Consider the following 25309-nt stretch of genomic DNA (forward strand, 5'->3'; position numbering starts at 1 on the left):
GAGGGAGGTGGTTGACGCAGTAGGGTGGTAATATGGACTGATGATGACTAGATTGTGTGAGAGAAAGAAGGAGAAAGAGGATGAGGATAAGAATGAGAAAGAGACGACGAGTATGAGTAGGAGGCGAGGGATGGTGAGAACTGTGGTGCGACGATCTTCACTGCGCATCCCTAATCCCCACCTCTACGCCCTCCTCGCTACAGTAGTCCGCTCCCCACCTCCCCACTCACTCACTCACTAACTCACTCACTCTCGCGCCCTCGCATCTCAATCTCTTGCTTCGCGCCGCTCCCGAGAGCGACTTGCCGACGCTTCCTCCCAAACAGCTTGCTTACTCACTGCCCACTCCCGTCATCTAATCACTTGCAGTCTTGAACTGCGTGTGCCCCCTAGATCTCGCTGGCTCAACTCGGTGTCAGCTGTCAGTAATCAGCATCGCCCACATATCGCGCCGGCCCGCCCAGCTTCCGCCATGGGACTACCTATTTCTCACAGCTGTCCAGGCCGTCAAGTCACCGTACTTGCCCTCCTCACTCACCCAAACGTTCCCACGCCGAACAAGTCGGCCTCATCAGGCCGACGCCGATGACCTTCTGTTCCACCCGTACTTCGGCCCACTTCATAGCCTCATGCTCGTCCTCATGCTCGCCCGCCCTCCTGTACCCATCTATGGCTTACGCCAATGACATCTGTCATTCCTTCCCAGGTCGCATTCCTCTAATCTCGGGGCCCCTTGCCTTGCGCCTCTCTTGGATTGCATCTCCTGCAATCCTCTGCCGTCCAACTTCCGACCACTTCTACCTCTCATTCCGCCCTCGCGCCTTCAGGCGCTTAGATCACCGGCCATCCGGTCCGGGAAGGTCGAGTTGCCCGTCGCACACATTGTCTGATCAACCCAATGTCCTCATGCCTGACTCCCGAACCGACGCTCTCACGCCCATCGAACATCTGCCTAAGATGATGAGGGGTTGAGAGTGAGTATCGTTCTCAATGCCCTAGTCTAAGATTGAGGTTGGTGAATGGTCGCCGACTAGGGTTTGGTCAAGATGCACTTGACGACAGCGATTCTACGCCGTCAACTTGACCTTCCTCGCCAGTACTTCGCTGCTGCTCACGTGATTATACACCTTCACAACACCTGCCTCTGCCAACCCTCACCGCTGCACATCGTGACAGTGCTATATCCATAGAAATACAAGATGAGTGGTGAGTGGTTGCTATGCTAACATGCGATTATACCCCTGTCCGACCCCGGGGTTGTCCTACACTGCTTTCCCTTGCTCTCCTGCCGTGCTCTCTACGCGACCTAGATCTGCTCGTCCATGATCGCGCGGGCCTTCATCCACACCGCGACGGGATACCGCCGCTCCTCCATGCGTGCGAGCACAGCCTCGGCGCGCCCACGCTCGCCGGCCAGCAGCTCAGCGCGGACCATGGCCTCATAAGTCGACGGCTCGCGGTACACCTTGTCCGTGTGCTGCGTGGTGCTTGCGGGCTTGACGTGTCCGCTGCTCGTGAGGAGGGCGGGGTGGTTGTTGGGTGCCGCGACTCCCGTTACCGAGTCGGCCATGGACTCGAAAACGTCGCGCGCGCGATCGATCTGACCGTGCTTTGCGTAGCCCGAGATCAGGACGTTGCAGACGTACGCGGTCGGGCGGATACGGCTCGTGACCATGCGCGTACGCATGGCCTCGAGCTCCTCAAGCGTGCCCTTCTGGCCGAGGACGTTCAGAATCGCCTCCCAGACCACAGGCTCGGGAACGGCGCCGTTCGCCGAGGGGTGCGAGCCGATCGAGTCGAACATCGAGACAGCCTTGGGAACGTCGCCGCCGTGCACACCATACGCCATGATAATGGACGCCCAGTGCGTGCCCTGCACGGGGACCTTGCGGTCCGCGTTGAGGTCGGCGAACACGCGGTTCATGGCGGTCAGGTCGATTGGCGGGAGAGTGCCGTACGCGTCGAGGAGAAGTTTGTACGTGTGGGCCGAGGGGCGGACGCCGGCAGAACGCATCGAGTCGTAGTAGTGCAGGACCCGGGCGCGCGAAGGACGGGTCTGGAGGTGGAACTGCATCATAGTGCTGGCTGTCAGTTTACGAACGCAACTCCCAACTCACTTGAAGGGCGGGACACGAGGCTTAAAGTTGGGCTGCTTGACCATCTCATCGAAGAGCATCTCAGCGCTCTCGGCGTCGCCAACACGGCAGCACGCGTTGATGACAGCGCCGTAGGTGACAGACGAGGGGCGGATGCCTGCGGCCTTCATGTGCTGGAAGAGGTCGAGTGCCATCTCAGCCTTGCGGGCTTTGGAGAGCTTCGAGATGATGGTGTTGAAGAGGTACAGGTGGGGCACCACACCGAGCGACTGGCTCTCATCAAAGAGTTCGCGGGCGACGAGCGCGTCGTCGGTAGAGTCGCGCGACGACGCAATCATCGTCGCGTAAGCGTCCGCCGAAGGAGCCATGCCAGCCTCGATGATGCGGGCGCGGTGCATGCCCGCCTGCTCAAGCTGGCCGAGGAAGCAGCACGCGGCGATCATGCTGTCCTCGACTGCGCGCCAGCCCGCAGCCTGCTGCTGCGGGTCGGGGAGGCAGGACGCAAGCACGACCTGGGCGAGCTGGTAGAGCTCGCGAGCCTTGGCCTCTTCACCAGCACGCGCGAGCTGAGCGATAAGGCGGCCGATGACGTCCGGCGCGGGTACCGTGTTGTCGCGCGAGATGCTCTCGCGGAGCGTCTCGTACACCTGCACAGGCGTAACGGGAGGCATGGCCACATGCAGGCGGTCAATGAGCCCGTCGAGCTTGGAGCTAATGTGCAGTGTGTGCTTGGAGACAGGCTGCAACATACCAGGCGGCGATTGCGCAGAGTCGGGCGTCGGAGGCAACGTAAACTCAGACTCTGAAGCCGCAGGAGTGTGCTCTGGTGTGGGTAGGAGGTGCGTCGCGCGCTCGCCAAACGCGTTGGTAACGAGCTCGGAAGCGTGTTCAACGCCGAGGCGGGCCATAAGGATGTCGACGAGCTGCTGAATCGAGGTTGTGGTGAACATGGTGTTGGGCAGTTTCAGACCCCCCGACTTCTGTGCCTCCGCGAGGTCAGCCATGAAGGTCCCCAGCGCAGCGTCGGCTGCACCCGCGTCGATGTGTGAGGTCGGAATAGCTTCGAATGCCTGGAGGAGACGGTACCAGCCATCGAGCTGGATGCCCAGTTCGCCGACGTTCTGCACGCCGGCACGTGACTTGACGTACTTGTCGACAACGGTGATCGGGAGTGGGATCGAGTCGTTGGCGTCCGCGAGGGGCTCGCCGAGACGAGCAAAGCCACGGATCGCCTGGAGCACGACCGGGATCGACGCCTCGGAGGCGACGACGTCCGCGTACGCCTCGCGCAACAGGGTGCGATCGAAGTCAAGTGTCCGAGCCTTCTGCTCGTTGAGCGGCCCGCCGACAAGAAGCAGCGGGTTGATGTCGGCGTAACGACGCGTGTCGACAAGCAGCTGGATGTGCCGGGCCACCAACTCGATTGGGGGCCACGGGGCGCAGTTTGCCGCCGCGTCAGCAATGGACTTCATGAGTTCGGAATCCTCGGGATTCTTGATAGCCGCCGCAAGGACGCGAGCGTACATGTTGCGCATGCGACGCGCGTCAACCTTCTTCCCAGACACCAGCGCTGCGCGCCGCAGTTCCGCCGCATACTCGACGCCCTCCTTGACGCGCCCGGCAGCGATGAGAGCCTCGGCCACGTCGATGGTAGCGCTATCGGACCTCTGGCTCTCATTTCCAACCTCGCGCAGCAGCTTGACAGCCTCGTCAATGTCGCCAGCCTCTGCCAACGCCGAGACGACGCGGTAGCTGATCAAGGTCCGGCCCTGCCCATCCGTGTTGGCGATCTCAAGGGCCTTTGCCTTGTCACCGGCAGCGACAAAGGCTTTGGCAGCCTCAATCTGCGTCACAAGAGCAGGCGTGCCGTATGTGGAGTTAGAGGAGAGGTCGGGACGTCCCGCGAGAACGCGTTCCCATAGCGACTTGATAGCGTCCAGGTCTTTCTTCGCCGCGAGCAGTTGGAACGCAGCTGCCACGCCGTCGAGGGGCTGCGTGGCGACCTTGTCCAGCTCGTTGAGCAGGAACTCGATCGACTCAGGAGTTGGGGCGTGGGGCAGACCAATCGAGGAAGCTGCGGCCGCAAGCAGGTCGTCAAGCGTATTCACGTTGCGTGGCACCCGGCTGTTCTTGAAGAACGTCGAAGAAACGCGGTACAGGTTGAGCGCCGAGGCAAAGTTCTGCTCGTGCTGGTACCCATCGATCACCTCGGCGGCATTCTTGTCGGCCTCGGTGGCCACGGGGACGCCAGCCTGCTGGCGAAGCTTTTGGCTCTCCATCTCGTTGAGCCACCGATGCGATGCCGCCGACACGTCCTCCTCGCGCACGCACAGCGCATGAATGACAAACGTCGTCGTGCGGAGATTGGGCACAACGTCGCGAGCCAGCATCTCGTTGTAGATGTCCAGGATGGGAGCAATGCTGGCACCGCGCTCACGCTGCCTCAAGAGGAACCGGATGATCACGTTGTACGTTGCCACCGTGTATCCGGCCGGAAGGGGGTAATTTTCCTCGAGATCAGGCTGACCCTTGATCGACGCGGAGTTCCGCGGCTGGCGGTAGTAGTCGATGATGCGGTGTACCAACTCGGGGTCTGACCGACCCAGCTGCGAGATTGCGTTATAGATCTTGGCGTCAGGCGACACCTCGGCCTCTGCAGGCGCCACGTAGCCGGGAATTTCCTCGGTCTCAGAGCGGACGACGCTTGCGGTGGAGTTGCGGCGCCTCTGCGAGACGCGGCCGGGCCTGCCGAGGTCGAGCCCTGCAAGGTCCTGAAGAACACGGTTGGGCTGCTCGAGGTGCTGGGGCCCGGTAGCCGAGATGAGGGGCACAGGAATCTCGTCATCCTCGATGCGCTGGACGGAGGTGGAGAACGCGCGCGCGCCAATGCGTCGTGGTGCGGACCCGGGGGCCCAGAGGGCGCCTCCGGGGGAGGCGTCGGACGGCAGCGCAGCCCACGCAGGGTACGTGATGGATGCCCGCTCAGCGTCCTCCTCCTTCATCTCGACCATTGCGACGGCATGGCCGCCGGCCCGCGGGGCCATGCGGTCCTTCATCATGACGGTGCGGGGAAGGGTGGGCTCGGGGACCTTGGCGCCGCGCTTGAGCGCCATACCTGCCGACTGGCGGGCCTTTCGCTTCTCGCGTTCCTCTGCGCTCGTGTTCACACCGGCAATGTCGCCGTTGCTTCCGGGAAGAGTGAGAAACGCCCGTGCGTGGCCTGTGTATCCTCCCGAAGCGCCACCGTATGCGCGGCCTGCGCCACCAGCAGCGCCGCCGGATCCAGCGGCGGTCTGAGCTGCGCCCTGTACGATGCCATGGCCGCTGTTGAAGTGGTGGAGGAGGTTAGGGTTTGAGGAAAAGAGCTCCGGCTGGTGCTGCGTCTGGAAGCGCAAGAATGGCCGGAACGTCGTACTGCTGTCAGAGGCCTGTAAAGAGTGCCGAGTACTCACGCTGCCTTTGATAACATAGGCATGTTTGATTTGATGGGCCACAGCCCTTAGGCTGGGATAAAGAAGTTAGAGTGGTTGATGAATTTCGGTGGATGGTCGTCGGCGACGGCCAAAATTAAATAAGTTGGGTGGGAATACTTCTGCAAAGAGTGACAATTGACAACTTGACAGAGAGTGATGCGATAGTTGAGATTGAGGGAGGAAGTTGGAGAGGAGTGAGGATGTTGTGGTAGGAGAGGAAGAGGAGAGGTAGTCGTTGGGTAGTTGCTTTTGGAATGAGAGTGAAGGAGGAGCGAAGACGGAGCGACGAAGGCCAAAGTGTGAGTCAGGCAGGATGCGGAAACGGAGATCTATTGGTAGGACCGGGTGTTTTTGGTTGTACGGTGGATGAGGTGGATGCCGAGACTAGGCGAGGGTGATGAGTCGTCCTTGGCCGAAGTCTAATCCCCCGTGGCACGCGGCCTTTAGGTGGAAAATTACAATTTAAAACCAAATCGGCGGAAAAAGTCGGATTGGATGCCGCCGGCATGGACAGAGGTTTGCCACTCTATATTACTGACGTACTGAAACAGGTCGCCACCATCTTCTGGGCGATTCCATCCGCCTCGGTTAGATGCTGTGCTACACCATCTGTTAGCACAGCATCAAACCAACTCGTGACTGCCGCCTCGGAGTGTCCCGGTCCCGAACCACGCCAAACCTCGGCGATCGGCGATATCCACATACACATGAACATGTGACTCTTCTCCGATCTCGACACGCATGCTAATGCAAATACAACACCTGTCGTACGTTCAGTGGCGGCTCAATCTGTGATGGCGGCTAGACCAGACTCAAAATTTCAGGCTCACCCGCTCGCGCAATCCTCGCCTCGAGCAGTACAACATGGCCGAGCCTGTACTCGAGCGGTCCAAGCCCTCCAGGGATCGGTTTGCGGCAAACCTGAACCATGTCAGCACAAGTTCATTGTTTTCATGCCGAAAAGTCGGTCGACATCATACCCCGTCAGTCTGTCCCTGATCCCTCGGCCATCTCGGCCATGTAATGCCAATGGGACTTGGACGATAGCCAAACTCGGATCAACGGTACTCACCGGACAGTCGCCTTCGATAACCCAGCGATTGTTGCCCAGGTCCCACAGTCCCTCGAGCGGATGTTTGACGCTGTCGTCTCGCCCGTCACGCACAAGCTTGAGAGTCGCCTCGATGTCCGCGGCTGACAAGCCGTCGCGGATGAGCTGGCGACGATAGCGGTCATCCTGCGAGGCGCTCCAGGCTTCTCTGATGGTTTCTTCTGTCCATTTGGCAGGTGGAATGTACCGCCCGCCTGCACCAAGATCGGCGAAAGGACTGCGCTTCGGTTTCCTTCCTCGTCTCCGCGGTGAAAAGCGTGGGTATGGGTTTGGCAGGCGTCCCATGGCGGCGACCATGGATTGGTGGAGGCATCCATAACACATGACGTGCCCGCTGGGTTTCAGCAGATGGCCGAAGATTCACAGCTGAGCTGCAAGTCACGCGCCACCTTTCTCGACCAAGGTAGGGAGTGTGACGCAGCCTCCTGCTGTCGCAGATGTGACTTCTCGAGGCACAATTGGCGCTGATGGGAAACTCACCATGGTGTGAGGGCAGGGGCCGTCGGTGCCATAAAGCAAATGGGACATGCTGCTGTCAGTTAACGTCCCCAAGTCAACTCACTGAACGCGGAGATGGCGCTCTCCTCATCGATAGCCGCCTCAGGCGGCTCCTGCTCGTCATAGTCGTCCGTGATATCGATCGGCGGTGCCGCCCGGCTCTCGATGAATTGGATACTCTCGTCGACCATGTCATCGTCGTCGCTGTCGCTCACATCGATGAGGCCGCGGGGAATCGCGCGTCCCTTTCCCTTTTCTCGCGTCGTGTATCGAGGGCCAGATGACGTCGATGTGGAGGTCGGTGAAGGCGAGCGGTTCGAGTTCGAGCCCGAGCCCGAGTTCTCGGTGAGGTCAGACTCGATCGTGTTGTTAGGGTGTGGGTCACTGGAACCATGTGTGGTACCTTCTGCGCCCAAGAGGCTGGGAAAGCGTGACCGTCTGAGGGGCTCGTCATCACTGCTGACGGTGCCGCCATCTTCCGGCTCGGGTTGTTCTGGTGCAGCGGGACCTTCCTCGGCCCCTGGGGAGGACATCTGCTGAGCGCTACGTGATCTTGATCTTGATCTGCGTTCGTCTTCCACATCCAGAGGCTGAGATGGGCCAGCGTCGGAGCCCTCCACATCATCTGGGCGGGGAAGGCGGGGATGCAGGACAGGAAGGCGGCGACTAGCCTCCGCGTTGGTAGTCACATCCGCCTCGCTATCGGATAGCACCGAGCGCGTCCGCTTCGTCCCCCGCGCACTCCGTGATGAAGAGCGTGACGAAACGCTCGCACTGGCCGTACCGTCCCGCAGCCGCCGGCGCGGGTTGAGTGGTACGTCCGCGAGCGTTGGGGCGAGGTGGCGGTCGTAGCGTGGGTCACGATCTGGTGGGTGGGGCATGTTGGCCCCGAGTTGGCGTTGGCGAGGGCGTTGGCGAGGGCGATGGCGATGGCGATGACGGTGGGGATGGAGTGTTGTTGATGGTGAGGCTGACAGGTGATCAAGGTGGTTGCTGCTATTCAACTTGTTGAATGTACTGTAAGCAGCTAGCAGCTATCAGCTGTGGTGCGCAATGGCTCGGCGCGTCCCTCCGCTCACGCCCCCGCTCCATTCCCGCACGTGACCCCTCCTGCGCGCCTATTGCCAAGAAAGTGGAGGTATGTCAGCCAGGAGGAAAGGCGGGAGTAAGGTTTGCGTGCCTGGACTTTTTCGTCCAAATCTGAGCTGAGCTTTGTTCTGACGCAGTACGCAACATCGCGAGAGTACCGAGACTCGAATCTCGTCAACACCAACTACACCAACTAGATCAAAATGCCGAAGGTTAGCTAACGCACGTGCATAGAGCTGACAACAGGCTAAGGGAAAGGTGCGCTGAAGATGGGAGACTGGAAGGGAGGGAGAAAGGGAGGAATCTGACAACAGGGTGGCAAGAACCGCAGGAGGGGAAAGAACGACGCCGACGGCGATAAGCGCGAGCTCATCTTCAAGGAGGACGGACAGGGTGCGTTCATCCGCTAGAAGCCACTGACGGCCAGAGTACGCCCAGGTTGTCAAGATGCTCGGTAACGGGCGATTGGAGGCAAAGTGCCAGGACGGCGAGACTCGTCTGGGCCAGATCCGTGGCCAGATGCGCAAGAAGGTGGGTGGCGGTTGCCTAGGTGGTATTATGCAAGAGAGGGGGGTTGGCGTTGGCGTTGACGTTGGCGTTGACGTTGGCGGTGTCGTGGTGGCAAGAGGCCGTGCGGCGATGGGCCGTGTGTGGTTGGGGCGCGGTGTTGGGATCACTTGCGCTCTGAAACACTTTCCCAGACCGTGCTGGTGGCTGGTGGATGGTTGGGCCAGTTCAGCTGGTGTCCCACGTCAGCAAGCTGTCGTGAATGGCGTCGAGAACCTTGACCGCCGGAGTCTGCTTCCTTTGGCTATACCAAGATTGACTTGCTCTGTCAATGCTTTCTCGTTATCCACTCCGCGCTCTTACTTGCTTCGCTCGTGCTAACACACAGGTCTGGATCACGGTCGGTGACATCATCCTCCTCTCGCTCCGCGAGTTCCAGGACGACAAGGCCGACGTTATCCATCGCTACACGCCCGACGAGGCACGTAACCTCAAGACGTACGGCGAGCTCAAGTCGGACTTCCAGATCACGGAGGGTGCCGAGGGTGCGTTGAACTGGCGACAAGAGCTGACTGGCAGAGGGTGGTGCTTCGGACGACGAGGGCGGCATCGAGTTCGAGGAGGCCGAGATCGACGACCTCTAGATTGTAGAGGCGATGCATTGGTCCGTGTTGCGCGTCACTCGGGCCAGCTACTGGGGGACAGGCGAGGGGATGGGCCAGCTGCAACATCCGACTAGTTGAATCGGCAGCTGCACTTCAGGGAACCTGAATGTAGCAGCTTTGTGGCCGCGTGAGCGACGCGCGCGATACTCGTCCTTGAATTGCTTGCTGCTTCAGCGAACCGTGAGCGGAGTCAGGCGGAAGAGGCCCAGCCATGGGAATCGCATGTCAGTGACCTGCGCTACTGACTCGAAACAGAATTGGGTCCCCGGCAACATCCAAATCCACATCTGTCTCAGAACGATACATTGATACGATACAGTCACAGCTTCACAGCTTGCCTCGTCTCGGTGCCTGCGCTCAGCGCCACCCCACCAAACATCATACCTCAAGCCACTGGCGGAACGCGCGTGGAAAGTCGCGCCCCCGCGCGCTCGACCGGCAAGTCTCTCCCCAAGCCCGCGCGGCGGCTGCGGCGTACCTCGGCGAGCAAAGGGCCCACATGGCAAGGGGCCATCCAGATGGATCCCATACGGTTTTGCCGACCGTCCCATCCGTCTCCGAGGCCGGGAAGAAGGCGTCGTGTTTTGCAACCAGCGCAGAAAGGAGAGCGGCATCCTCGACAGCTGCCGCGACCATGAACGCCCTCAAGGCGCAGCATTCCCCACGCGTCGCCGCCCTTTCGACTTGCAGAAGAACATGGTTGAGCGTCGGTCCAGCTTGCCATTTACGCAGGAAGAGCACGAGCGCATGCACACCGTCGAGGGTATACTCTACCGCGTTACGATCATTGTTGGATGGAGAGAGATTGCCTTCCGTCAGAAAATGGAGGAGAAGACGCAGGACTTGGGCACTCTCAATCTCCAGATCGGTGAACTCGAGATCAGGCGATCCAGTGCCGACAGATACCATGTCGCGAAATACGGGGCTGGAGTTAGCGGCTTCATACTAGTCATACCTGAGGGAGAGGAGGCGGTACGCGGGTACGCGGAACCGCACCCCGTCCGCGGAGAGGAGACACCATTCTCCTTCTGTCCAGGTAGCGTCGTCTCCCCCAACAACCTTTGGGGGAGGGTTACGAGCGCGAATGAGAACGCGTTCAAAAATAGACCCAAGGAGCTCGCCCTCGTCGTTAGACTCGGCCTCTCGGGTGAGTTGCCAAGCCCTAGCCAGAGCATATGCCCAAGTCCCTGGGCATACCGTGTGCATATACGCTGGCCATCCGGCTGGATCGAGGACGGGGAAGTTGGGTGTACCGGCCCCGCTCCAGCCCCACCGCCGGTCCAGGGCGGATTGGATCACGTCGCGCGCGAGGGCGGGACTGTCACCAACGGCGGCGAGAACGAAGGCGCCGAGGCTGAACTGCGTGTCGAGCGCGGCTCGGACCGACTCAAACACCACATCTCGCAGAGGCGGAGCATCCCATGCCTTCAAGAGACGGAGGAGGGGGAGTGCATCCTCCCACTTGCTGAGGGTGTAAGTTTTCGTCGCCGCGAGGGAGAGGAACGCGCGGAGAGTGCTCGCGTTGGCTGGGGCGCGGACCAGCGATTGCGGCGGAGCCTGACGGAGCGTCGCGCTGGTGTTAGTAAACCCAAAGAGGAATTGTACCTGGAAGATTGGAGTTTGAGGGGGACGCGGAGGCGGACACCGTCGGCTGAGAGGAGGGCAATGTCGCCGTGTTGCCACTGAACGTCGTCGGTGTATGATACTGTCATTGTGGCTGGAGGAGGAGAGCTTTAGGTAGTGAGGTATAGGTGTTCGCGGGAATGTGACAAGAAGAGAGCTGTGGTGCAGAAGTCAGCCAAAAAATACCTTGATCAGTACTGTCTGTGCGTGATCAATGTGCGTGGGATGGTGGCTCGGCTTGCTTGGACCTCGCTATGTGCTCTGGGACGGCGGATAATGATTGAGTGGAGTGCGGGGTGTGGGGGAGGCCGGGACAATGCCGACGCAGTTGGGATTTTGCTTCACGTCACCTGAGTCGCAGCCAACTCAACCTGGGGCACGGTCCGAGCGGTGGCTGTGTGGCCGTCGTCATCGGACGCCAAGCTCCGCTTGTCTTCCCGCTCATGACCGTGGGTCCGTCACTCCCGTCGATGGTCCGGGCGGACGTCGGGATGACTGGCGAGAATGAACAAGGGGAGAAGGAGGAATGGAGAAGCACGTTGGTGGCGGCGCCACCGCACGGCCCCTCGCGTATTAATCGACAGATCGATAAGGCGAGGCGGCCGGATTGGTAGACTGGAACACGAGTGTGCCGAGGTATCCCGAGCAGGTAGCCCGAGCGGAGAGTATGAGAAAATAAAGGCGCGCGTGGGATGGGGCGGGCGCATGTAAGCGTGCGCACTTGCATGCAAGTGGCACATGTTCCTGTGATTTCTTAAGGAACTTGAGTAAACATGAGTGAGTGTTCTCTACATGTCCCACACTTTCCACACAAAGCTCACTTGCCCTTATTCTTCTGCCTCCCAGCTTTCAGATATCTACCTTGCATACAGTATACGTTTGGGTCACTTAGCCATCTTCCGACAGATTCGAAGAGCGTTCCACATCTAGGCAAGGTGGTAATCTAACATACGACAGCAAGACAAAAGTTCTGTGAGGAGGGCATATTGAGCTGGCACTTGGCTCGACAGTGATACAGCACCGGACTGTACAGGTACACCTTCGAATCCAGGTCTGAGCGGGCTGGTGGCATGTCAACGACGAAGGGAGTGGGATGCGTTACTTGTCAAGTGGCCAGCGCTCCGCGCTTTCGGGAGCGCCAGAATGACCGGTCGAGTTGTCCAAAGTTGCTCGAGGAGGACCAGCTGCCCGCGAGTGTGCGCGTGTCAACATCCCTTCGACATGTTCCCGGTGAGTGCCGATGGGCCCAGGCTATCCCAGGAAGTGCTCTCGTTCTGGTTGAGGGAGATCGTGGCTCAGAGCGGGGCCGTAGAGCCCTCGCATGGATTCACGAAGGTGCCGATCGCGCTGCAAGAGTCACCCCCTCGCTACGATAACTCGACCAGGGGTGCGAACGGACGAACAAGTAGACCTTCGAAGGGGTTGGGTGGTGTGCGACTACGTGGCTTGTAGCGGAAGTGAAGGAGGAGTTGTCAGATGTGTCAGTAGACCCGACTCTACATTACAAGAATACATATCCAAGTCTAGAGCTGTACTGGTCTGACCAATGGCGACGTGGGTTCGCTCCTTGCCTCGCCGTTCTCTCCTTCAGCCTTAACCCCATTGAGGTGGGGTTTGGGGTAATCGCCTCCAACAGGCTTGTAGTTACCGTCGATGCTCTCACCTACAGGCGGCAACTTTTTGATAACCCTAGCAGGGTTGCCAGCGACGACTACGCGGTCCTCGACGTCCTTCGTTACAACACTGCCGGCCCCAACTGTAACCCCATTACCGATAGTCACTCCAGGACAGATGATGACTCCGCCGCCGATCCAGCAGTCGTCCCCGATCGTGATGGGCTTAGCCCACTCGGGCCCACGGAGGCCATTCCGTTCCTCTGGTAAGATGGGATGCGAAGGAGTGTAGATCTGGGTGTTGGCTGCGATCATGGTTCTGTGGCCGATGTGGATCGGGGCGACGTCGAGCCAAGTGTTGTTGGGGCCGATGAAACAGTCGTCCCCAATCGAGATGTTGAAGCCCTGGGGTTAGTCTTGCCTAGCGCCTAGCGGAGACTCACGTATTCGCACATGAACGGCGACATGATGTACGAGCCCTTGCGGTCGCCCTTGCGGAAATCAATAAACTTGGCAAACGCCTTCTGCCGGTCTGGGGTGCTGATGGTTGCATTCGCCTCAGCAAGGAGGGCGGCCGTGCGGTGTAGCAGAGCCTGGAGGTAGGCGTCGCCGTTGTAGGCGCGCCCGGCGACCATGTTGTTGAACTGGTCGGCCGACTGGCCGGGACCGGGAGGGAAGGGGGGTGGTGCCATGGTGATCAGGGAGTGGAGAGATGGAGGGGGAAGGAGGGGGAAGGAGATGCAGATGCGGTGGAGCGGTTAGTGAGTGTCGGAGCGAGCGTGAGGGCGTGAGAGCGTTTGGTCAGAATGTCAAGCGAGTGTTGGGGCGTCGACGATGGAGAATACGTTATGTGACTTTATACTGCGTTGTAGTTGGGATTGGAGCGGTGTCGGCCCAGGCCCGAGGAACAATCACCAGCCGGCTGATCCTTCCTGAATCTCGGAGCCTCGGTCGTCCTCCGAGATGACGCATGCATGCGGCGCGTCAACAACCCGTCAAGGATTGCTTGATTAGATTGTCAGAGGTGAACGCAGCGATCTTGTTTCTCCAATTCTCCATTCGACTGGGAAGTGAGCACTTGACTTCAGTCGACTTGGTTGGCTTTTGACTTTTCCCCACTATCATCCCCCTGTGTTCTATCTTCTTCCAGTGAGCGCGTGTCTTGTGTTCGTGTCTCGTTCGCGATGATGTTTCACACCTCACTACACGCAACACAACAACGGCAGCTGCTCGCTGCTGAGGTTAGCCAGAATACCGCCAAGCCAAATCTCTCAAGGAGGCGCGTCAATTGCGTCCCTTTCTTTCCAGGTGACTGAATGCCGCAAACGTGACTAACCTTGCCCTCAAATGGCGCAGTACCCAGAGGCTAATGTTGGCCACTCAGCGTCGCCGTCGCCGAATCCGAAATGCACGGGTTCAGCAAGCCACAGTACCAAGCCACGACACACGGACCGTGTCTCGTTTCCGCAAGCCACCGAGTCGACATTGTTGAGATTCTCAAGCAATACTTAAGCCCTCCATCTACCGTCCAACACAGTACACAAAAGCCACAAAGCATCGCATCACTTCACTTCACTTCACTTCACTTCACTACTCGACTACACTACACTCTCTCGAAATGGACCACGACATGAGCGGCATGAGCGGCATGGCTAGCTCGGCAATGACCAACATGATGAGCATGACCAACATGCCCTCGGCGACGGGCACGGCAGCGGCGGCGGCAGCGACTGGCATGGCGGCGGGAGGACACAGCATGGGCGGTATGGGCGGGTCCTGCAAGAGTACGCCGCTATTATTTTCCAGCTGACCCAAGTCTCAATGTTGTGGAACTGGACGACGATTGACGCGTGTTTCCTGTCACGCTCATGGCACATCAAAACCAAGGCCATGTTTGCCGGCAGCATTGTCGGCGTCTTCTTCCTCTGCATGTTGATTGAGGGTATTCGCCGCCTCGCCCGCGAGTACGACCGGCAGATCATCCGTGCCAACCGCACCGACAAGGGCCGCGTTTATCCGCCCACATTTGCCCAGCATGTCGTCCGGACGTTGGCTTATGGCGTGCAGTTTACTGGCGCCTTCCTTGTGTGAGTGGCCGAGCGCGCGCAGAGGTGTAGAGCGAGCCAGAGTGGAGCCAGAGACGACAAACCCAAACCCAACCCCCCAGAACAGCGCTGACTGCCAGAATGCTCCTCGGAATGTACTTCAACGTGCCCATGCTTATGGCCATCTTCTTTGGCCACACGTTTGGATACCTCGCCTTCGGGAGAGACACGTGCGGCGACGCGCTCGTGGATAGCGGATGCGCGTGTTAGACCAGAGAACTGCCGTAGTTTATAATAGACATCACGACCCATTATGCATGCACCTCTCACTAGCGGTTTTGGGGCGGGGCCGCTGGGGATGCAGAGCTCGGCAAAGGAAATGGGTAACAAGCTGGGACTCCAGCCTAATCGGATAAACGGAACTGATAGAGACGCAACGCCACTCATGTGGGTTATATTCTATCTGAAGGCCCTTAGGTTGAAGACGCAGCAGCACGGATATCCCTTGCTGTCGGCCGCTCTGAGACTGTGTGCCCAGCTACCCAGACTCCCACGAGGATCGCGATCGGTCTGGACTGCAAGGCTCTTCTCCCGTCGACCATTTCGTCTTCTCTCCCCCTACCCCAAGTGGTCTTTATGTCCCAAGACTGTTGCGACGTAGAAGGGACGTACGCACGAGCTCGCTACAGTAATGTCAGAGTCCGGTAGGCCGTTAGTCGAAGACTGCCATAAGCCCCAATTATCGGTATGCCACGCCTAGACAACTCTCCTCTCCGGCAGCTCGCAGCTCGCAGCTCGTTAGGCCAAATATCCCATCCCTCGCTATGGCTAAGTAAGCGGCGCCACTACGGCCTTCTGGAAGGCCGGCCTCTCCTTCAACTTTGCCATCCACTCTTCGAGGCGTGGCCGACTCTCCCTCTCAATCGGCATCTCAAACCACGCAAACAGGAAACTGCCGAGGGGGATATCGCCTGCCCCAAAACTGTCGCCGCTAAACCACTCGTGATCCTCCAACCACCCCTCAGCCACCACAAGCAACCTTTCCATCTCGGCCATAGACGCGCGAATGGCGACCCAGTCCCGCTCCTCCTCCTTCTGCCGCACGACGGGCCAGAACACGCCCTTCATAACCGGCGCGAGGGTGGTGGACGTCCAGTCCATCCACCGATCCCCGATGGCTCGAGTCTTGGCCGAGGATTGGGTGGGGAAGGCCGTTCCGTATTCGGCGAAGAGGTAGCGCACAATGGCGTTGGATTCGCACACGACTAAATCGCCATCTTGGAGAGTTGGGATTTGCGCCATCGGGTTCATGGACAGGTAGGAGTCTGTGCGAGTGCCACCGAATTGCATGCCTACGATCTCGGAGGTGAAGGGGAGACCGAGCTCGTGGGCTGCCCACAGGGCTTTCTTTACGTTGTTCGAGTTGTGGCGGCCCCAGATGGTGAGTTGCGACATGGCGGCGGCTGGTTGGTAAGCTGGAGTGGTTGATTGAAGAACAAGCTAAGAGCGGGGATGATGACGACGTGGAGTAGGCGGAATGCGGGGGTACGGGGCCAGTCGGGCTTTTGGCTTCCGGCATGCCGTTCTTCCATCCATGCCATCCTGCCATCCACTCCCACTCTCGCTAACAGGAATGAAACGGCAAACCATGCAAACCATATGACAATATGACAACATACCAAGATAGAGTCTAACGGAACCCACGTACCCTCGCCGCAACACTAACCCACGAGAGGATACGCCAAGCGACAGCCGTCGCAACCATGATTCCCGCAAAGCGAGCTACGTTCAAATCTCGCCATCCAAACAGCGCGATTCTGTCTCAGCAGAATAGCGGGGAAACTCACATTTGCTCGCCCGTCTGCGCGATACACTTGCCGTCCGAGACCTGTTGGGCAGAGCAATCAAATACGAGCCCAACACACTCGTTGATGAGCTGGACTTTGATGGCGCCCTTGAACGGCGTACCCCACGCTATGGCCGCCAACCAACGCGGTACGTTGAGCGAAACGAGGCCGGCCGTCTGTGCAACCAGCGAGAGGAAGGTAGATAGGATAGTCACAGTCAGGCCCTCGGAACGGACCCATACGCCGACAATGATACACAGACTCTCGCCCAAGTTCTGCATCACCCAGATGGTGGCGAAGAATTGGAAGAAGATGCTGGCCGAGGTTTGCATCCCCACGCCCACGTGCATCTGTCGTTAGCACCATTTGGAAGATACTGACAATGGCAGTGTATCCGAGCGAGGCGAAGATCTCGGGCGCCAATTCGACTAGTGTGTACATGATCACGAACGTGGCAGGCGAGTAACGCGCACTACTCGCCGCTTCGTGGAGGTATAGGTTCCTCTCGGGAGGAAAGATCGACATCGAGTTCAATAATCCAACGAAGGCCAGTGCGGACGTGCTCTGCAATGTTAAGCCGATACGGTCCTGCGCTCCTTGTGCTCCTTTGGTCAAGCGCTGGAAGAAAAGGATAAACAGAGCGCCAACGAAGGGCGCCTGCATCCACCGGTTGAAGAAGACTTCAGGTTGGCGCCAGAGGTTGAGCCAATGTCGCTGCAGCACGACAGGCAGAGCGATACGCATGGATGTCGTGCGCGAGCCTGACGAGAGCTTCCCGACCTCTGGCTCGGAGACGGTGTGGTCACGGCGCCACGATTTCTCCTTGAGGTGCGGGGTATCTTCGCCCGGATCTTGGACGGATATGGCGCGCCATGCGTCGGTGAGAGAGCGGACGCGCGCCGCTGATGCCAGGTGTGTCCGCGCCCGCGGATCCACAGATACCAGGTCGAGCAAGTGATCGGCGGGGTTAAAGAATTCGGAGGGCATAGGATACCCTATCCCCGTAAAGTACCTTACTGCGTCGGCTCGCCGACCCGAATACGCAACAACCCCGCCCTTGGCGAGGAGCATGACGTTATCCGCTAGGCGCCAGATATCCGAGCGCGGCTGGTGGATCGTCGCGATAACGGTACGCCCCGTAGCCGCAATGTCCTTGAGTACCTGCATAACACTGAGGGCTATGCTTGAGTCGAGGCCCGATGTTGGCTCGTCGACGACAAGCACGGCAGGGTCGTTGATCACTGGTGTCAGCTATTTCTAAGGTGGATGTACTTTGCACGGCGAGAGAAAGGCGGCGCTTCTCGCCTCCTGAGATGCCCTTGATGAGCGGCCCGCCAACGGGCAAGTCCGCACAGTCCTTGAGCCCGAGCATGCGAAGGACGGTTTCGGCGCGGGCTATCTTCTTCAACCGCGTCATCTCGTTCGGAAGTCGCAGGATCGCCGCATACCGCAGTGTCTCGCGGACAGTCAGGTTCGGGAGGTGCCAGTCGTCCTCCTGCTCGACGAAGGCAACGTTACTCATCGCCACGGCCGTTGCCGGAGCCCCAGCAAACAAGATATCCCCTGTACGCGTGAAACCTGCCATTGCGCCCGCGCCGAGATGTCGCCCGGCGATGAGTTGGAGGAGTGTACTCTTTCCAGCGCCAGACGGGCCGAGGATAGCACTCACTTCGCCAGCGGGGAAGGACGCCGACACGTCGTCGAGGATTCGGCGGTGAGCGTTCTTTGCCACACCGCGACCGCGCCGCTCCCACGCCAAGCTCATGTGGTGGACGCCCACGTCGATCCGGTCGCGTGTCATGTGTGAATCCCCGACGTCAGCTGTCTTGCCCCGGAAATGCGAGTCTATTTCGGACGCGTGCCGTACCCCGCCGACTGGGAGGTAGCGGAGCACAAGACATGCGACAATGTACTCGAATAAAGCAAAGGCTGCGAGACCGGCAAACCAAACGCCAATGTTGATGCCTAGATCAAAGTTGAAGCCGCGGAGGACGTTGTTGCCATCACACTGGGCTAGGTTGGCATTGGAAATCGGTGGACAGTCAAACACGCGGTCCTTGAATACCACTGTGGCGACGATGCGGAATGAGTAGAAGTACGGCGAGAGCCAGCGGATCCACTCGGCGTAATCTGGTGGATCGACGAGGACAAAGCCCGCCGAGAGGAGCTGGAAGATGTTGATCGCGTTACCGATGAGCGAGGCCTGCGCAAAGCTGCGCGTGACCGAGCTCACGAACAGCGCCAGGCCCTGTATCGCGCATTGCACAAGTAATGTGCTCCCAATGATGGTAAACAAACCCTGCGCGACGTGGTCGTGTCTCATCCCAGCGATGAACCATAGGATAATGACGTACACAGCGGGGGAGAGGATGGCGGGGAGGAGGAAGCTCACCCAGTCGCTGAGGACGTATGGCACGACATCATAGAGGTTATCCTCGCGCTCGCGATCGAAAATGATCAGGTCGTTGCAAAACTTGTACACCCAAAACACTTGCTGGAGGTAGAACACACCAGGTATCATCTGGAACGACAAATTCTTGAGGGACTGGACGCCGGTCGGCGTATCGGGTATGTTGGCGTACGTCACGCCCATGAAGACACCTAGGACGGTGCCCTGCAACAGCAGCCCAACTAGGATGGGGAGATTGCGGTACACGTTCCTGTGTGCGCGAGCGGTAAGAACGCGGGTTTGGAGAAGGAATCCCGGCCGTTTCGCTTCGGACTGGGTGACGACGCGGTGCAGTTCGGCGCCCTCCGCGCTGTGGCGGGACGTGGAGGAGCGCAGTAGCGGCCGTACAGCAAGGGTATCAGGCTTGGTGGCGATATGTGCGGCCCAAGCGTTGGTGAGTGCCTGCACGCGGGCTTGGCTCGCCTCCTCGCTCTCGGGTGTGCGGCTGTCAACTGAGCTCACGTCGATCAGGAAGTCGAGGGGGTTGATGCCCGGCTCGACGTCGTGTCCAAGCCCCGAGAACCAGTCAAGGCACTGGGATCGGAGGCCAGAGTACACGACCCGGCCCTTGGAAAGTAATGTGATCCGATCGAAGAGGGGATAAGCGTCGGATCTTGGCGCGTGGATCGAGATGATAACTGTGCGGCCGCGCCGCGCGAGCGCGCTCAATGTTTGCAGGAGGAGGTATGATGTGAACGCATCGAGGCCTGAAGTTGGCTCGTCGAGAATCAGCACGGAGGGAAGTGTGACTAGCACACAGCCGATACTGAGGCGGCGTCGCTCGCCGCCCGAAATGCCCTTCCTCAAGGGACCGCCTACGACTGTATCCGCGGCGTCGCGCAGACCCAACTCGTCAAGCGTCTGCTCGACGATGATCGCGATATTCTCGCGCGTCAGACTCGTCGGAAGGCGCAGGCGCGCAGCATACGTGAGCGTCTCGCGTACTGCTATCAGCTAGAATAGGTTAGTTCATACCTGTGAGGCACTCCACGAGGAAGTCCTGCTGCCGCACAAAGCCTATACGACGCTTCGCCTCGTGCTTTCCCAACGCCATCCCACCTTCGGATGGGACGTATGCAACGCCGCCAACCTTGATGGGGAGGTCGTTTAGGCGGTACGCGACGGCATTCAGGAGGGTCGTCTTACCGCTTCCGCTTCCTCCCAGACTGGTGTCAGACTGCCCAAAATAGACATACATGGCGAGGACTTGTCCGCTCGCGCAGGCGCAAGACACATCTTCCAAAATTGTGGTCTTGCGCGGACCTTCCTTGCGCTTGAGCGCGGTCAGGTCGCCCTGTAGCAGTCTGGTGTTAGCTGGGTTGGGTAGGAAGGAGCGGCCGTACTTGACTATCCGCGACTGTCTTGGCACACCGATGGTCAGGCCGCGCACGTCGAGGTCGAACGGCAGGGGTGGTGGGAGGTTGAGTAGGGCGCTGACCTCTGGCGGCTCTGGTGGGTTAGAGGAGTATGAAGCGCGTTGCGAGTGCGGGGTACGTGCGATTTCGTCTTCCTTCTCGTTGACGGACGTGCGGGTTGACGAGCCACTATCGCTGGCATCGTCATGTACGATGCTTGGTAAGATGGTCACAGGTGGGCCGGTGGCTGTGGGCGACGCCGGAACGGGTGAAGGGAGTGTGTCTTTCGGAGATTTGGGAGATATTGGTCGGCCGGGCGACGCGGGGGAAGCTGGCGTAACTAATGGTCGACCTGGAGACGCCCGGGATGCGGGGGTCGTTGGGAGTGGTGGGGGTGGAGGGGCTGGGGTCGTCGGAGGTGGGGTGGGAGTTGTTAGGGATGTTAGAGATGGGCCGAGCGGCTGGCCTGGTGATGTCGGAGACGCGAGGGGTGTTATCGGACGGCCTGACCGTGCCGGGGTCGCTATCGCGGCAATAGACGGCGTCGGTGGGCGCTCGGAACCTGACCCTCCTGCGGCAGGGTGCTCGGCGTCCATTTTAGAGAGCGTGGTCAGACTGTGGTCAGTGTTGAGATTGAGAAGAGAAGAGAAGATCGACTACGGCTGCCCATGACGAGATGGGAAGGGGAGTTGGGCATCTCTCGTTGAATAGGAATAGGTGCCCTGCAAATGGCCGTGTCCGTGTCCGGCCCACATATCCTGGTATTCGTCTCTCCGGTTGTCACCATGTTGGGTTCTTGCTCTCGGGTATGGCCAACTTCTCCGGTCTGCTGGATCACGTGAGTTCCGCGTGGGCCATTTGGTCCCGTTAACCCCCACTGTGGTGCGTCACACACAGCTCACAGTGACAACCAACGTCCACTGCTGAAGTCATCTCCATCTCGAAAGTGATCTAAAGTCCCAACACCCCAGTCCTCGAGCTGGAAGAACTACCCGTCGACCCCTTGCCGACCGCTACTCTCCACTCCTACCTTTCCGCCTCCACCGCAAGCCCACCATGGGCGTCGGACACGTCTTCCTCGTCGGCATCGTGTGTGCCGCGGTCGCCGCCGCGTCGTGGTTCCTCGCCCCCAAGAAGAACCTTACGTGGGTGTCACGTTCTACGCATCACCTATGCCTATACTGCGGCAGGCAAATGGCTCGTACACTCGTTGAAGCCATGAGTTGCTCCCCGCGTATCAGCCTGGTCTCCTCCGCCTTCCTTCAAGCCCCCTTCCTTCAAACCCCCTTCCTTCAAACCCCCTTCCTTCAAACCCCCTTCCTTCAAACCCCCTTCCTTCAAACCCCCTTCCTTCAAACCCCCTTCCTTCAACCCAACCCCCTCCCCACCTTCCCTCACAGCCGCGCGTTCGAGACACCTCTCGTCCCTCTCTTCCCCTTCCCCTTCCTCTTCCTCTTCCTCCCGCTCATTTCCCTCCCCCGCCCCCCCCCCCCCCCTTCTCCCTCTCCCTCTCCCGCTAACCCCAGCCTCTACCGCTCCTCGGCACTGCTCACCATCGCGTGCTGCTACATCATGTGGATGTGCACGTACCTGTGCCAGTTGAACCCACTTATTTGTGAGCTTCGTCGATTGCGCCAGCTGATACCAGACCCCAAGCGTGCCGACCTGCGCGTGGAGCATAAGGAAGTGTAGATAATGTATTGTATGGTCCGGCCATGGCGCAGACTAATACATTTGGAGCTTGACTGAACCGACTAATACATGCATTTCAGGGATACAGCCAAGACATGATCTAGATATCTATTTGAGGCAGGCGTTGGCCTGCGCCTCACTCTCCTCGCTCACCTCGCTCATAACACCACCGTCGCGCCCACTCGTCGACCCGGCCCGCGAACGTACAAGCAACACCGACGAGCGACTATCTGCCCGAGGTCTTTCCGTCAGCGCGGCTGAGCTCTCACCGCGCCGCCTCCCCTCGCCCTTGACCACGAGTCCGCTCCGCGGCCGCTCCAGGTCGAGCGACACCGTCCCGCGCAGCGAGTCCGCTCTACTCTGCGCAGGCGTATACGTCGGGGTGAGGAGGATGGCTGGAACAGCCTCGGCGCTGTGAACGATGTGTTCGTGCGCGAGATCCGGCAAGCCGGGGTTCGCTGCGGCCTGTCCAGGCGGCGCCAGGAGGAGGTGGGAGTATGGGACGGGCTCGTCCTCGATTGGGCCCTTTTCACCAACCGTAGAGGCCATGAGTGCGGTGTCGAGCTGTCCGAGCCAGTCGCGCATCTCCTCTTCGGTTATTGGCCCGGGGAGGGATCGTGTGCGCTTCTTCTTGCATTGGCGGCGCTCAAGCGCCTCTGCGCGCGCATGAGGGCCAAATACTACATCGACTGAGCGGCGCACGCCACCATCGTCGTAATTGACACGCAGGGCGCCGCCGATACCCGACGCTCCGTCTGCCTCGACATCCACCCATCCACCCGGCTCGCGTGGGTCGCCGTGCGGCAGCTCATTCATCCGGCCCGAGCGGAAGAGGAGCCGCATCTGGTAATACACGTACAGTGCGGCGATGATTGTGCCGATAAACGTCGCGATGGTCACCGCCCACGAGATGTACGTATTCTTCTTGGAGTGCTGGCCGAAACTCGACCCGAGGTAGGCGATGACCCACTGCTTTGGAAGGGTGAGGAATGCCGCCGCGAGATAACTCCAGACATTCGCACCGGCGCTCGCACTCACGGCGGTGACGATATGCCCTGGTACGGCGGAGAAGCGGAGGATGAGGACGAACGTGAAGCTCTTCTCCCGAATCAACTGGGTCAGGGCGCCGTAGAGCTTGTTCCGCCTTTCGAACTTGCGCGCGCGAGCTGTACACATCCACTTGAAGGCTATCCAGGTAGCGACTTCGCCCAGGAATGTCCCGGCGGCCAATACGCCAAATCCGGCCCACATGCCCCATACGAGGCCGCAGAGGATGCCGATGATCTCGTGGCCCACCAGTGGGGGAAAGGAGACGATGATGAGGAAGGCGATTGGGATGAGCCAGCCGCCTGGCCAGGACCGAATACGTTCGGTGACGGGGCGGCAGAACTCGACTATCGTCGTGTGCTTTGTGCTCACGAGGACCGAGACGGCTATGACGACGGCAAGGAGGATGTACCATTCTGTCATTAGCAGGAGTTGGGGAAAGTGGGCGAATAGCGGAGAGGAGACGCACTGTATAGGTGCCGGGCAGTAGCGCGCCGCGCGGCCCGTCGATAATCAAACTCTTTGAGGTACGACCGCGCCCACTCGTAATCCTCCTTAACGAGGACCATGATAGTCGGCATGTTATCATGGGTCGTCTGTACGATTGGGCTGTTCAGCTCATTCTGCCGTTCGTTTGGGATGGCGAGTGCTAGCGAAGGGCGGCCCTTCTCAGCAGGGAAAGGGTAGGCCGGCGGCGCGTCATCCTGAGAGTCGAGTGGAGTGGCTTTCTCGTCGAGGGAAGTTGGAGATGGGCGGTCGCATTCGGTCTGCGCTTCAACCTCGTCGGAGCGGCGGAGGAAACGGGTGCGGAGGGAGGAGAGCGTGGGCATAGCGGCGCCGGGCCAGCCGAGCGAGGAGGAGAAGGAGGAGAGGGAGAAGAAAAGGGGAGGAATCGGCGGTGGAGGAGGAGGGAAAGAAGTAGAAGCGGAAGTGGAGTGGAAGTGGACAAGAGCTACTCGAGTACGGCGAAAACAAATCGTGGATGGTCGAGATGGGGCAATCAGGGTCCGTTTCTATCTATGGATCTACAGATCTCACCGGCCCGATCTGCCGGGGGTAACCGGGCTGACTGTTGTGTTTGAAGTGGTGGGCTTGCTGTCTGGAATGATAAAAACTGTAGGATAGCAGCAGAGCATCTACTAAACCAGACCATCTATATAGCCATGATGCATCAACTGGTGTGCGATGACCGCAGTAGTACGTTGTAATCCGGCACCGCTGCGGAGGCCGCAGACGCGTTGATGCAGTGCAGTGAGTGGCGCCGAGAGGCGTAGCCCCAAATATAGCCAATGACATGTTGTGTGCCTGACTCAGAACTACCCAGCACTGTTTGTCGGGATTGGCCTACTCGGCGGATCAGCCGATCAGCGTAGCAATGCTACAGCTATACCGCTTGGGTATGGAGATCTCGAATAAGGTACAAGCCGGTCATATCCACACTAGCTGGCAGCTTGCCCGCCACGCATGGTCGGGGGATCGAAGTCTGCCAGCCTCACTTGGTATGGCGGGGGTTGGTGATGATGAGACCAAGACAGCCGAGACATATTCGAGAATGTGTCTGTGTTGTGCTCCAGGCCATCTAGTCCCTCCGGTTTGTAGGCCCCCTAGCTTCTAGGCCTCCAGAGCTCTCTCACGTCGATCGTGTTGAGCATTCCCCATGTATCATGAATCACGTATCATGTATTGTGAATCAAGGACGAATCTACAGGTCCCTAATCAGTACGAGACGGATCTTTTGATGGATCAATGCTCCTGCGTCATTTCACCGCCAACCGTTATCGGCGTACGAGGGAACTGCTGCGGCTCGCTAGCCCTGCGGCTTGCGGCCACCGATCGCTGCGTCGACTGCAAGTCTGACAAGTCACTCGGCAATTCGGCAAGTGTCACATCAAGCCCAACTAACTACGTCATCGACAAACACACCTTGAACATCGGAAACGTCCAACCAAGACAGTCCTCTCCAACCCAACGGTTCACCACCAAATCTGGCCCCCACCATCACGCACAGAAGGTTATCTCACTGATCCCGCCGCATGATGTCATTCAGCCTATCGGCACCCACGTGACTGTTTCTCGCTGGGGGCTAGGCGGTTCGGACAGTCCTAGTATACCTAGTAGATACTTCTGGGAAAACAAGGTTTGGTCTGTACTCTGACCCAGAGTCTCAGTTTCTGGCTTGATCTGCGACCAGCCACGGTT

The 25309-nt window shown here is 59.3% G+C and overlaps 9 protein-coding genes across 9 annotated transcripts; 3 read left to right on the forward strand and 6 right to left on the reverse strand.

Moving 5' to 3' along the window:
• Positions 1-1306: 1306 nt before the first annotated feature.
• CcaverHIS019_0602290 (uncharacterized protein) lies at positions 1307-5571 on the reverse strand (the record flags this gene model as incomplete). The annotated part of the gene is made up of 3 exons (XM_060602663.1): positions 1307-2081; positions 2118-5510; positions 5549-5571. The coding sequence occupies 3 exons, from the start codon at positions 5569-5571 to the stop codon at positions 1307-1309; spliced, it is 4191 nt and encodes a 1396-aa protein (XP_060459035.1).
• Positions 5572-6370: 799 nt separating this feature from the next.
• CcaverHIS019_0602300 (uncharacterized protein) lies at positions 6371-8059 on the reverse strand (the record flags this gene model as incomplete). Its single annotated transcript, XM_060602664.1, has 4 exons — positions 6371-6490; positions 6642-7014; positions 7161-7209; positions 7243-8059. The coding sequence occupies 4 exons, from the start codon at positions 8057-8059 to the stop codon at positions 6371-6373; spliced, it is 1359 nt and encodes a 452-aa protein (XP_060459036.1).
• A 411-nt stretch (positions 8060-8470) lies between these two features.
• TIF11 (uncharacterized protein) lies at positions 8471-9418 on the forward strand (the record flags this gene model as incomplete). Its single annotated transcript, XM_060602665.1, has 6 exons — positions 8471-8479; positions 8514-8525; positions 8582-8660; positions 8695-8798; positions 9163-9319; positions 9354-9418. The coding sequence occupies 6 exons, from the start codon at positions 8471-8473 to the stop codon at positions 9416-9418; spliced, it is 426 nt and encodes a 141-aa protein (XP_060459037.1).
• Positions 9419-9817: 399 nt separating this feature from the next.
• Positions 9818-11151, reverse strand: CcaverHIS019_0602320 (uncharacterized protein; the record flags this gene model as incomplete). The annotated part of the gene is made up of 3 exons (XM_060602667.1): positions 9818-10364; positions 10395-11012; positions 11045-11151. The coding sequence occupies 3 exons, from the start codon at positions 11149-11151 to the stop codon at positions 9818-9820; spliced, it is 1272 nt and encodes a 423-aa protein (XP_060459038.1).
• A 1434-nt stretch (positions 11152-12585) lies between these two features.
• Positions 12586-13367, reverse strand: CcaverHIS019_0602330 (uncharacterized protein; the record flags this gene model as incomplete). Its single annotated transcript, XM_060602668.1, has 2 exons — positions 12586-13080; positions 13119-13367. 2 exons carry the CDS (start codon positions 13365-13367, stop codon positions 12586-12588), a joined length of 744 nt encoding a protein of 247 aa, XP_060459039.1.
• A 926-nt stretch (positions 13368-14293) lies between these two features.
• On the forward strand, positions 14294-14990 carry ctr4 (uncharacterized protein; the record flags this gene model as incomplete). Its single annotated transcript, XM_060602669.1, has 3 exons — positions 14294-14438; positions 14492-14762; positions 14861-14990. 3 exons carry the CDS (start codon positions 14294-14296, stop codon positions 14988-14990), a joined length of 546 nt encoding a protein of 181 aa, XP_060459040.1.
• A 558-nt stretch (positions 14991-15548) lies between these two features.
• Positions 15549-20967, reverse strand: CcaverHIS019_0602350 (uncharacterized protein; the record flags this gene model as incomplete). The annotated part of the gene is made up of 9 exons (XM_060602670.1): positions 15549-16183; positions 16425-16537; positions 16568-16917; positions 16949-17808; positions 17840-19960; positions 19992-20182; positions 20213-20320; positions 20360-20566; positions 20882-20967. The coding sequence occupies 9 exons, from the start codon at positions 20965-20967 to the stop codon at positions 15549-15551; spliced, it is 4671 nt and encodes a 1556-aa protein (XP_060459041.1).
• Positions 20968-21427: 460 nt separating this feature from the next.
• On the forward strand, positions 21428-22063 carry VMA9 (uncharacterized protein; the record flags this gene model as incomplete). The annotated part of the gene is made up of 3 exons (XM_060602671.1): positions 21428-21516; positions 21898-21986; positions 22020-22063. The coding sequence occupies 3 exons, from the start codon at positions 21428-21430 to the stop codon at positions 22061-22063; spliced, it is 222 nt and encodes a 73-aa protein (XP_060459042.1).
• Positions 22064-22171: 108 nt separating this feature from the next.
• On the reverse strand, positions 22172-23940 carry CcaverHIS019_0602370 (uncharacterized protein; the record flags this gene model as incomplete). Its single annotated transcript, XM_060602672.1, has 2 exons — positions 22172-23526; positions 23580-23940. The coding sequence occupies 2 exons, from the start codon at positions 23938-23940 to the stop codon at positions 22172-22174; spliced, it is 1716 nt and encodes a 571-aa protein (XP_060459043.1).
• Between the last annotated feature and the right edge of the window lie 1369 nt (positions 23941-25309).

Source organism: Cutaneotrichosporon cavernicola (genome assembly GCF_030864355.1).
Source record: "Cutaneotrichosporon cavernicola HIS019 DNA, chromosome: 6".
In the NCBI taxonomy this organism is placed as follows: Eukaryota; Fungi; Basidiomycota; class Tremellomycetes; order Trichosporonales; family Trichosporonaceae; genus Cutaneotrichosporon; species Cutaneotrichosporon cavernicola.